This window comes from Dendrobates tinctorius, unplaced genomic scaffold, assembly GCF_039654945.1.
Source record: "Dendrobates tinctorius isolate UK_male_01 unplaced genomic scaffold, ASM3965494v1 ptg000124l, whole genome shotgun sequence".
Lineage (NCBI taxonomy): Eukaryota > Metazoa > Chordata > Amphibia > Anura > Dendrobatidae > Dendrobates > Dendrobates tinctorius.
Genome location: NW_027361792.1, coordinates 2,915,001 through 2,927,520, shown reverse-complemented (window position 1 = coordinate 2,927,520; position 12,520 = coordinate 2,915,001). Strand labels below are relative to the sequence as shown.

Genomic DNA, 12,520 nt, shown 5'->3' with positions numbered 1-12,520 from the left:
GACTTCGAGCGTTCTGGTTCCTCTTGAAAATTTGGCATATCCCTGCAATAATTTTCATTTCACTCTTCTTTCTTAATTCCCCGAGTCGCCCCCCGCGCCCCCGCAGAGCTTATCGCTTTCATTATCAAAGTATTCTCCTTGCCGTCAGAATCACATAACGCTTTGCCACCAACATCATCTCTGTAGCTCCGCTCGGCGCGGGCAGCGAGAGCTTTGAAGTTCTGTGAAATTCTATGAAATATCCATTTGTCTGAGCTCACGTTCCTCACGTGGAACTTTTACGATGTCTGTTTTCATCTTTTAATTTTATGTTCCTGGCTTCCTGAAGATTAAGCCGACATTAAAGGGGTGCACTGATCTTAGACGTTTAGGAGACGGTCTCTGCTTAGACGTGACGAATAAAGCCGGACAAATGGTAACGCGACGCCCAATCTAGAGATAAGTAGGACCTGGGTTCTGGGACCAAGGCCACCCTCGGTAAAGCTATCAAGCCAGGGACAGATGGAGAAGTGGTCACGCAAACCTGTGGCTCTCTCTAAAGACGTCCCTGGCTTTACAGCCCCCTAAACTCCAATAGTCACTTGCATGTGAGACCAATTGTGGTATCTCGGGTAGTGGTGGACACCAACGACGAGCTGCTCTTCCTAATTCTCTCAATGTTCAGTGAAAAACTGAGAGAAGCAGTTGTCACGAGACAGTATGAAAATCACATATGAGTGCTGGAACCTGAATCCTGACAGCTAGGATATTACACGTTGTTAGGACTGGCTACAGGGCTTCCTTTTATAATTTAAGGGCTCCTCCAGGTTTGAGATGAAAGTCTGGAGTCATTCAATGCAACTGCAGACTTCTGAATTCTCACAGCGCAAGCACTGCACACTTTTAGGATTCTCCTTTGCCGGTGGCAAGAGTGGACGTTCATGTCAGCACAAGTATGTGATTTGTGCACTTTTGGCCACATTCTGACTAGACCTGTCCGACCTCAGTCAATTCACTTTTATTGAATGAGGCCACACACGTCTAGTCAGCAAGTGACCGCATGTCTGCAAATCACCAACCACCAGAGAATCCTGGCAGCGTGCAGTGTGCACTGTGAGAGTTCAGAAGTCTGCAGTCACATAGAATGACTGCAGAAATATCAGAAACCTGGACAACCCCTTTTAATGTTTCTAACATAAATAAAAATATGAGAATTAGTCAGTATCACAAAAAAAAAATTTACATCCAGGTACCGTATAGATAACGTAGTCTCTGGAGTCGCCTCGTTCTTTTCATCTTGTCCAGATGCCATGATGACGCTTATCATCCACAGCCAGGGCTAGTTTCTGCAGACTTCCATCTTCTGCAGCACATCCCGACACAACGCCCTTAAAGATACCAGTGTCATTATAATGCTCCTGAATAAAAAATATCAGCCCTAAGCTGAGCCCCTAAATAAATATTTGCCCCTCACTAGATTCCCAGCACAAAATATGACCCTCACTATCCCTCTTATGGTACATGCCCTCTACACTGCCCTCTCTCTTTTTCATATTTCACACTGTCTTCTCATGCTGTGTCCCTCCTATAGAGCTCAGTCTCTATACTGTGCCCCTTCATTACACTCCCCCTACTTATATCCAAGAAGTATCATTTCTCCTTGCGGAGAATGACATGCTAAGCATGTCGAGGTGAGGAGACTTAAAGCCGCAATGCTCCTCTGGGAAATATGCTAATTATACAAATTGTCTCTTCAGAGAGGAAGAGGACTAACTTGGCACGCTGTCTCCTTTTGGCTGTTACCCTCACACTACTCAGTATCTATTCTTCCCCCCCCCCATACTGTCTCCTCACATTTCTTGTTACCTCCTCATGTAAGTCCTCCTTGCTAACTATACTGTCTCCTCACTTAATTACCCCCTCACTCCCCACACATCCCCCCGGCCCCACATACTGTGTCCACACACCCCATTACCCTCGTTCCCCATAGTTCCTCCTCACACATCCCATCTCCCAATCAACCCCCACAGATTACATCCACTCCCCTTCCGACAGAATAAATCCATCCCCCTCCACACAAAATAAATGCACCCTGCCCCACACACAGTAAATAAATTCCAGACCCCCACACACACACTGAATAACCCCCCACACACACTGAATAAATCCTGCCACCCCAATCCCATAGACACACACACTGAATAAATCCCCCCCCACACACACATTGAGTAAATCCACCCCCCCACACACACACTGAATAACCCCCCCACACTGAATAAATCCCCCCCCCCACACATTGATTAAATCCAACCCCCCCACACTGAATAAATCCCTGACCTCCGAAACACGGAATAAATCCTGACCCCCCCAACACACACACACTGAATAAATCCAACCCCCCCACACCCTGAATAAATCCCGGACCTCCCAAACACGGAATATATCCTGACCCCCCCAACACAGACACTGAATAAATCCCCCCACACACACACTGAATAAATCCTGACCCCCCAACACACACACACTGAATACATCTCTAACCACACACATTATAATTCCCCCCAAACACTGAATAAATATTCATATACACACACACCCCACCCACGCTGAATCTTCAGTGTCTTCAACTCCACAACGACAGGAGCACTTACCACCGAGCCTCTCCTGCGCGCCGGAGAGTGACGTCAGCAGCGTGATCACGTGACCCAGCGGTCAGAGCCTCAGTTGTGTACTTGCATCTGCTAGACGTGAGTACAATTGATCCCTGGGAGCCGGCGCGCTGCAGCCTGTCAGCTTGACAGCCAGCTCAGAGAACTGCCGACTCCCAGTCCGGGGGGAGGCAGAATGCAGCCACCGGGGGAGACACTGTGGACCACCACATTGGAGCCAAATGCGCCCCCCTGCTGGCTGCGCCCGGGGCACATGCCCCGGCTGCCCCCCCTAGATACGCCTCTGGGTGGACACCAACAAATATTTTGTGCAGAGGCCTCCACCAGCTGTAAAAGGGTTAGACAATTTTTAATTTAAGGGTGAGAGATGTGTAGCATGAAGGTAAGACGCTACTAATATGCACTTGTAGGATGTTCTGACCCATTTTTACACCTTGTAGTCTTTTCTAAAATCAATATCCGCCTTCTGTCTCAGAACATTCCAAACATTAAGACTTCACGAGAGACATCCTACCTCGAAACTCAGTGCGCATGCGCCAGTTCTCCTGACATTTTATTCAAAACTACGCGCCTATTTTTTGGGGGCCAAGCCCCATATTTCACTGTGCCTCACGGGCATCATCTGATGATGGAGCATCCCAACATCACCTAGAAGAAACCTTCTGGAAACTCTGCTTTCCCGTGAGGCTTCAAAGGCACCTGACAGATTTGACAACTCTTCCACGAGCCTTGGGCCATCTCCCCTTTCGTAGGAAGATTCTTTAGGTCCTCTGGACTCCGTACTCTGGTCGCGGTGGAGGTGCATGCCCTTGTGTGATTCTTCTATCATCTTAAAAGACTCTTACAAGACCGTAGGAATTCTTTGAACCTTTTGCTACACAGAGACACATTTCTTACTTTGATCTGGCCGATGCTGGATACCCGCTAATGGCCGCCATCCCATTACACTGCCCCGTAAGCCCTATTAGATAGATAGGTAAAAGTTATTTCCCAGTAATGCATCGCTGCACCATAACTCTGCAACATATCAGCTCTGATTGATCTTCCGCGGGTCGGACATCCAGGACAAATGTCTTTTTGCCATTGATCATTGGCGTTAGTTAGTGAATGAAGCCATTAGCACACAACGCCGGGCTGTCCTATTGATCAGGTTCACATTAGCCGGATGACAGGGATTTTCTATAGTTACGTCCCCTGTGTGATTTACTTACTGGAACGTATGGAATAAATAATGATTGATCAACGCTAAGAGTTGTACTGGAAAGTCAGGCCGTGACGGTGCAGGCAAAATCCAACCAACTCATGATACAGTAGCTGTCGGGGTTAATATTAGGGGTCGTTTTACCAATTATTGAGGGATAGGTTACTTTTGTTCCGGTGACATCACTGCATCCATTTGTGGTTCGTGGATTTATGGTCCATTTAGATTGAATGAACCACGGCCATCAAATGACGGCAATCTGTAGAAGGTGGAAATACTGATTGCACCGCTAACCCTGGACGATTTCGGTTGAGTTTTGGCACAAGTAGGAATCACCGGGATAGATCAGTTCCAACAGATGTGTGATAGTAAAATAAGTCTTCACATCTAACGGAGTCTTCACATTGGGTGGGAGCTTTAGGCATTTGCGACGGGTGAAGCTATGGACATGTGGTATGATAAGTCGGTCCGTCGGTTCCTTCCGAGTTGAAAAGACAACTGGCGCTCAACCGTAATCTGCTTGCACATTTGTATAACTTTGATGTTTTTCTCTTTTTTTTCCTGCACAGATTCTCTGAAAGATCACCCTGACCCACCGGCAGGGGTCATCTGGAGAGTCACAGGGGGACTATACTCAATGACCAGAGGTGCAGTCGGAGCCACTCTCGGAGGTGTTGCTTGGGTAGGAAGTAGGAGCTTGGAGCTGACGAAGACGGCGGTCACCAGCGTGCCAGCTGCCGGTGTGGGACTGGTTAAAGGTGGCGTGTCTGTAGTGACTGGCGGAGTTGGGGCTGTCGGATCTGCCGTCGCCAGCAAAGTGTCCTTTGTCCCTAAGAAAAAGGACAAGTTTGATTAATCGAATGACTTCTTGCTCGCCGTCTCCTCTGTTGAACTGCCTGAGACACATCAGGAAGAGCGTCCGTCTCCACCATGTTCAGGTCCCGGTTGTGAGCACTCGATCACCTGTAATATGTCATGGGTCCCGGAGCTGACGAAGAGCGGGTTCTCACAACCTCCAACAAGATCAGAGTCAAACTAGAAGCAAAAATCAATGCAACTCGAGAACCGGTATCAAGTCAGTGGCGGACATTGTAGGTTAGGACATAATTGTACTAGAGCAAAGCATTGTCGTATTTATTGCTAACCCATTATTTATATAGCGCTGACGTGTTCCACAGCGTTGTACAGGAAATGTACTTGCATCAATCAATGAATACTTTGAGTGAGCTGGTTCTTGGCTGGGACTATGGGAAGGCAATAGCGGCAGGTGCCTAAGGCACCAGTAGCCCCCGGACCGGTGTACTTTTCACTGTCCTAATCGGCAAGATCTCAGTGATTTCTCTGTCACTCTTTTACATTAGCGGGTCATATAATATAGTGCAGCCATAGTGGCGGCTGCGGTTGTGTCCTGACCACCATATCTGGAAGGTACACGGGACACTTGACAGTTTGCGCAATCCTTTCCTGGCACTCAGTGGTGATCTCTGGATGTCCAGGTAGTAAAATCAATCTGTTACTCACAAGGGGAAGCGTCCGCAAGCGAAGGGCTCCAGCGCGTGAGCCGACCATGGATCTTTGCACTGACTCCCTAACCTCACGGGATCCCGAGCATGCGGACCCCCATCTATGAAGTCCTTATGCCTTGATATGGAGATGGGTTGTCCGAGTTAAAGACCTCTTTTAAGATAAGCTTCTGCTTTTATTCCCAACCTCCCCCCTAAACATTCATGCAAGGATTGGGCAAGAAAGTATGAAATGTTACATCCAAGAATGACCAGCAAGTTGGCACCATCACTTATATTGAAAGTAAGTGAACCCGGGTCGCGTCGCTGCATTATTCTCATAGGGAACCAAAAAATTTATTTTAGAACAGAAGTTTTGGAGACAAATGGATGAACTGCGCGAATTCACCAATTGGAAAACCAAGTCAGTTTGAGCTTTCCCTGTCTATAGGAAGTGAGGGGCTTTACCTCTATACATGAGCGGGTACTGGGGGGCATTTGCACATTCACACCTGTCTGTCAAACTGCGCACAGCCATCAGTTCATGGCCAGCGAGTCATCGATGCCTGACAAATGAGGGGAAAGGAAGTTCCTGCACCTAAAATGCTGTCAGAATGCTGAAAAGGAACCACCTACTCAAAAAAGGGGCAAGGCAAGTTACAGAGCATGAGAATCATGACTGTTCCTGGACATATTAGACTGATAGGTGCACGTTTAACTTTTTATGGAGGGAACAGTAAGATCGTGTTTCTCTACAGGTTTTTGGGAAAGGATGGGTATGTTATAAATACTAATCTGCCTGCAGACACCACTAAGGGGAGCTCAGTATACAAGTAGTATGCAGTCAACTCCGGAGTTCCCCCTAGTGGTGGAAATTTGACCATTAATCTCTATGCAGATCATTGGGAGCATTGGATAAGGAAAGATTGAGTTCTAGTCTTTGATTAGGAAAATTGTCAGCATAGAATTTAGAGCACATTAACCGGGCTCACATCTGCCTGACAGCTCACATCCGCCTCACAGATCACAGCCTGACACGTTATCCGGACTCGCATCCACCTAACGGATCACAGCCCAGCACGTTATCCAGACTCTCATCAGCCTGACGGCCCACTGCCCTGCACGTTATCCAGACTCTCATCAGCCTGACGGCCCACTGCCCTGCACGTTATTCGGGCTCACCTGCGTCTGACGGCCCACTGCCCTGCACGTTATCTGGACTCTCATCAGCCTGACGGCCCACTGCCCTGCACGTTATTCGGGCTCACCTGCGTCTGACGGCCCACTGCCCTGTACGTTATCCGGACTCTCATCAGCCTGACGGCCCACTGCCCTGCACGTTATTCGGGCTCACCAGCGTCTGACGGCCCACTGCCCTGTACGTTATCCGGACTCTCATCAGCCTGACGGCCCACTGCCCTGCACGTTATCCAGGCTCACCTGCGTCTGACGGCCCACTGCCCTGCACGTTATCTGGACTCTCATCAGCCTGATGGCTCACTGCCCTGCACGTTATCCAGACTCTCATCAGCCTGACGGCCCACTGCCCTGCACGTTATCCGGACTCTCATCAGCCTGACGGCCCACTGCCCTGCACGTTATCCGGACTCTCATCAGCCTGATGGCCCACTGCCCTGCACGTTATCCGGACTCTCATCAGCCTGACGGCCCACTGCCCTGCACGTTATCCGGACTCTCATCAGCCTGACGGCCCACTGCCCTGCACGTTATCCGGACTCTCATCAGCCTGATGGCCCACTGCCCTGCACGTTATCCAGGCTCACCTGCGTCTGACGGCCCACTGCCCTGCACGTTATCTGGACTCTCATCAGCCTGATGGCTCACTGCCCTGCACGTAATCCAGACTCTCATCAGCCTGACGGCCCACTGCCCTGCACGTTATCCGGACTCTCATCAGCCTGACGGCCCACTGCCCTGCACGTTATCCGGACTCTCATCAGCCTGACGGCCCACTGCCCTGCACGTTATCTGGACTCTCATCAGCCTGATGGCTCACTGCCCTGCACGTTATCCAGACTCTCATCAGCCTGACGGCCCACTGCCCTGCACGTTATCCAGACTCTCATCAGCCTGACGGCCCACTGCCCTACACGTTATCCGGACTCTCATCAGCCTGACGGCCCACTGCCCTGCACGTTATCCGGACTCTCATCAGCCTGACGGCCCACTGCCCTGCACGTTATCCGGACTCTCATCAGCCTGACGGCCCACTGCCCTGTACGTTATCCGGACTCTCATCAGCCTGACGGCCCACTGCCCTGCACGTTATCTGGACTCTCATCAGCCTGATGGCTCACTGCCCTGCACGTTATCCAGACTCTCATCAGCCTGACGGCCCACTGCCCTGCACGTTATCCGGACTCTCATCAGCCTGACGGCCCACTGCCCTGCACGTTATCCGGACTCTCATCAGCCTGACGGCCCACTGCCCTGCACGTTATCTGGACTCTCATCCGCCTCACAGCCCGGTCTGTACCTGCTCTAATCTGACTACACAAAAGTCGCATCTCGCGGACGCTGACAGTGGTGTAATAACATGGCTGATATCCTTTGTACATTAATCAACTGTGACATCTACTTTTCCGCAATGAATATCTGGAATCAGTTTAATTTATTTTCTCTCATTGCCGCCTTTATTAAATTGTCATCTTCTGTTAATATTGCGGCGAGATCAGCGACATGATGTGTAACACATCCTGCAGTCATTGCCCATTCTGTCCTAGTATTAGGAGGCAGGACGATTAAAGGAGTTCTAGAAAAACATGGCTGCTTTCTTCCAAAACACAGCACCATCCTTGTCTGCAGGTCGTGTCTGGTACTGCAGCTCAGTCTTAGTAGAGATGGACGGTAATACCAGAGCAGAGTTGGGGATTCAAGTTCTGGGTGCCCAGCGAGTGACTCTCCCTTCAGTTGAAAGCTCCAAAAATTACGGGATGCCCCGGCCATCACAGCTGGTGGCTCTGTGACTACATTGAATACGCAGCATTGCTACCTCCAGAAATCGGTGGCCATTTCCAGTTTGTTGCTAAGGGACCCTAAAGAAACCAGCAAGAACCCGCTAAACCCCGAACGGGGGCTCTAATAGATCGGTGAGGGTCACGTCTCTTTCGTTTAACCAGTCTGACCCCGTCAAATCCATCGTTTTGTAGTTCACCCTCAGATGTCCTTCTCTTGAAGGCAACAGCGGAAAAAAAAAAAAAATCCTGGCAGTTTGGAAAGTAAAGTCTTGGTTCAAGGCCAAGCAAGCAGAAACGAGTGTCCATTAGCCCGTTCCGATCTGGACACATGAAGACTAATTCCAAGACCCCGAGAAGGTTTCCTGGTATCTGGCCTTCTGCTGGGGCTGTCACGCCGGGCATGATTCTTCTAGGTCACCTTAACCTTCATGTCGCCATGTTCTTGCAGCTGTCACTGACAGGTTGATCGTCTTCGGTAGAAGAAGTCATCGTGAACTTCTCGGGAAGTCCATGAAGAGATGGTTTTCTCAGAGTTAATATATGTTACCATGGGTAAGATGTAAAGAACGTTGAATGTAATGTTTTCTCTTATCCCTCGCTCTCGGAGAAGTTAACCACATCTTCCTATCCGTAGTCTTCCATTATTCCCGGAGATGTGGAGCCCACAATGCGCCAGAAGACATGAAAGTCCCTCATTATTCTCTGTTAAGCCTTTATTTTTGTAGCCTCCTATTCACGCATTTATGGGAACTATTCGCTTACTTTGTGTTTTATGCAAATAAAGGAGAGAATAACTCGGCGGCGGCGCGGCAGAAGCTTCTTATCTTCTCCTTTGTTAAGGGAGCGGCTTTCTATCTTGGATGACGGATTTGTCTGTCTTCCGGCTCCTCCGCGCTCATATTATAATTTATAGGTGATCAATGCAGAGAATTCCCTACTCTGGACGTTATTGCCTTTATATTTTTCTAAATTTATCACGTTTCGGCTTTCGTGTTAACTTTTTTTTTTCTTTACACAAAAATATAATCAACTGTAGAAGTTTTCCAGAGAATAAAAGTTCTGCTAGTTCCTGCCCGGTTAGGCTGGTTTCACATTAGCGCTTTTGTGAGCAGCGCATCGGGCGCACCAGTGCGCATGCGCACTGCGCACCTATATTTTACATGATGTGCGCATGGTCTTGCGCATATTTGCGCTTTCGTGCGCATGCGTTTTTTTGTCTTTTGCGCCAGGCGCGTCAGACGCAACATGTTGCATTTTTGGTTCCGCCCTGTCTCGTTAAAACAACGCATGCGCACGGAATGCGCACGGAATGCGCAAAAACACCACATTGGAGCCTATGGGATCGCAATACTTGCGCATGGTCTTGCGTTTTTATGCGCATGCGTTTTTTACATAAACATGACTGAAATTTGGTCTAGACAGTAAAAAAAAAAAATTGAACCAAGGTGATAAAATGGTGTGGGCACTGGGATTCCACAATACTTTAAGGATTGCTCACTAGTGGACACACAGCACAAGCTGCACCAATGTAAGTATGAAAAACCTAATGTCTGGCTGAAATTTCAATACATTTCTATGTACTTATGTCTCTTTTTTTTTTTATTGCAGCATGTCTTCATCTGGTGAAGAATATGTCCCCGGGACAGGGCAAGAGGCAGAAGAAGTGAGTACTATGCTTCCGTATGGATTTGAAAAAATAAACGCATGTGATTAATTTTTTTGGTTTAATTTTCAGAGCTCATCCTCCATCACGCCACCACCACCGGAGGAACGGCAGGAGCAGCAAGGCCAAGTGCGGGCGGGAAGACGTGATGTAAGTACAGACGGACTGTTTTTTTTTTTTTTTTACTTATTTTCTAGTCTGGTTTTTTTTTTTTTTTTTTTTTTTTTTTTGGTATTTTTTAGTTTGTTTTTTTTAAATTTTCATGGTTGTTTTTTTCGATGTTTGTTGTTTTTTTTCCATTTATTTCCATTTAAAACAAATAATTTTTTCATGGATTGTTTATCAATATCTAGGGCTCAAAGTGTGTATGTGTGTGTGTGTGTGTTTGTGTGTGTGTGTGTGTGTGTGTGTATGTTTGTTTGTTTGGGTATATGGGCACGGGACTATGGGATGGAGGATATATATGATGGGTATATGGGCACGGGATAGAGGATATGTATGATGGTATATGGGCACGGGACTATGGGATGGCGAACATGTATCATGTGTATATGGGCACAGGCATATGAGATGGCGAATATGTATGATGGGTATATGGGCACAGGACTATGGGATGGAGGATATGTATGATGGAATATGGGCACGGGACTATGGGATGGAGGATAATTTTAAATTTATATAACTAACCACAGTTAGTTACTATGCCCGGGCAGCGCCGGGCTCTTCAGCTAGTTATCGATATTTTTTTTTTTAAAATCTTTCAAAGATTAATGTTTGTCTTTCTTTTCTAGGCTCCACAGCGGGAGGAGGACCTCGCCCTGGACAACGACGAGCTCATCCGTCTAGTCCAGGAGCGAGTCCCGTTGTGGGACACCCGTCACCAACTGCACTCGGACAACGTGGTGATCCGGCGGCTCTGGAACGAGGTGGCCGCATCGCTGATGGATGGCTGGGACAACGCCTCTCCCCGGGTCCGCAAGGATTTTCGTAAGTATTTAAATGCAGTGTGATGCAGCAGTGATCTTGGCCGGGATCACCCAACTGTGTGTGATGCTATTAACTCCATGGAGTTTCTATCATCACACACAGTTGGATGATCACAGCCTCCAGTGCATAGTCTTACTTTTTTTCTTTTTTTTTTTTTTTCCATCACAGTGAACAAAGTCAGAACCCGTTGGCGCTCGATGAAGGACCGCTTCAACAGGGATATCCGTCAGGAGAATAAGGTTCGCAGTGGTGCTGCGGCAAGGACCGGCACGAAGTACCGATACCATCGTGCCTTGGCATTTTTAAGACCGGTCCTTGCCTCCCGAACGTAAGTATTTTCTAGTTGTATTGTGTTTTATTCTGTGCTTTTCTATTCCACAGGAGTTGGCGATTGTTAATTTATGGTAGTAATTTCTTTCTTTTCTTTTCACAGCACCTGGAGCAGCACCCTGCAACCTGGTCCCGAAGCGGTCCTTCATCAAGCTGCCCCGGACCCCTCCCAGCCATCCATCAGCGAGGAAGCACCTTGCAGGTCTGCACCACAGTCATCTGGAGACCAGGAAGCTGGTCGCTCAGGTGTTCCCCTGTCCCAGGTCTCTGCCACTGGTTTTGTGGGCACTTCCCGCCAGCAGCGGCAGAGGACCTTGGACAGGCCTCTCATGCCCGAGTTCGTTGAATTGAGCTCGGTCTTTCAGAGTAGCCTCAAGGCACTCTCCGATAGACTTGAGAGTGGTTTCCTCCTTTTGGACCAACGCTACAAGTCTATCGAGGGTCGCCTTGAGCGCCTGGAAGTCGACCTCGCCAGACCAGCGCATCATTTTTATACCCAAATAGCTCGGGACACGGCGGAACACCTTACCCCTGACCTCCAGTTGACTGTCATGCAGGCCTGCAACAATGCTTTTATGCAGGCTATGCAGCAGAGTAGGATTATGCAGCAGTCAGTGGTGGCATTTCCACCAGTGCCACCACTGACTCGTTTTACAGCATTACCTACTTCTGCTGCATATCACTGCACAGCCACCACACTTCCAAGCCTCGCCGGACACCAATATACCGCCCCAAGTCCGAGTGCAGCTGGACACTTACCCGCCAACACCATGCCAAGCGCTGCTCCTGCCTGGCCCACCACTGCTGCCGCCACCACCACTGGATGGCCCGTCGTCACCACCCCTGCCTTGAGCGCCGCAACCACCACCACCAGCGGGAGGACCACCCCGGTATGGACCGCCACAGCCACCACGCCTGCATGGACCGCCACCACCACCACCACCACCTCGGAGCAGCATCAGCTGGGGGACCCGCATTCAATATTTACGGCCCCTGCCAGGACATCCACCACCTCCAGCATGCCACAGCTGGAACAAGATCCTGGCAGGCGGTCAACAAGTGCCAGGCGGTCCCCCAGCTCCAGCCAGTCCCCAGCCTCCAGGCGTTCCAGAGGCTCAAGGCAGTCCAGAGGCTCAAGGCGTTCCAGAGGCTCAAGGCGGTCCCCGGGGTCTAGCCAGTCCTCAGGCTCAAGCGAGGACAGCAGGAAGACG

The 12,520-nt window shown here is 49.2% G+C and overlaps 2 protein-coding genes across 4 annotated transcripts in view; both read left to right on the top strand.

Moving 5' to 3' along the window:
• The window catches only part of LOC141046917 (transmembrane protein 263-like), a 141,622-nt gene extending 136,559 nt beyond the window's left edge, over positions 1 to 5,063 (top strand). For all 3 annotated transcript variants that reach the window (XM_073541731.1, XM_073541732.1, XM_073541733.1), the window contains exon 3: positions 4,419 to 5,063. In XM_073541731.1, the coding sequence (XP_073397832.1) occupies positions 4,419 to 4,705 (287 nt within the window). In that variant the 3' untranslated portion in view covers positions 4,706 to 5,063. The remainder of the gene's footprint in view (positions 1 to 4,418) is intronic.
• A 5,156-nt stretch (positions 5,064 to 10,219) lies between these two features.
• Positions 10,220 to 12,520, top strand: part of LOC141046911 (uncharacterized) — a 2,577-nt gene continuing 276 nt past the window's right edge. The window contains exons 1-3 of the mRNA XM_073541711.1: positions 10,220 to 10,979; positions 11,148 to 11,307; positions 11,413 to 12,520. The exon at positions 11,413 to 12,520 is cut by the window's right edge and continues 276 nt beyond it. Of these exons, the coding sequence (XP_073397812.1) occupies positions 10,934 to 10,979; positions 11,148 to 11,307; positions 11,413 to 12,520 (1,314 nt within the window). The 5' untranslated portion in view covers positions 10,220 to 10,933. The remainder of the gene's footprint in view (positions 10,980 to 11,147; positions 11,308 to 11,412) is intronic.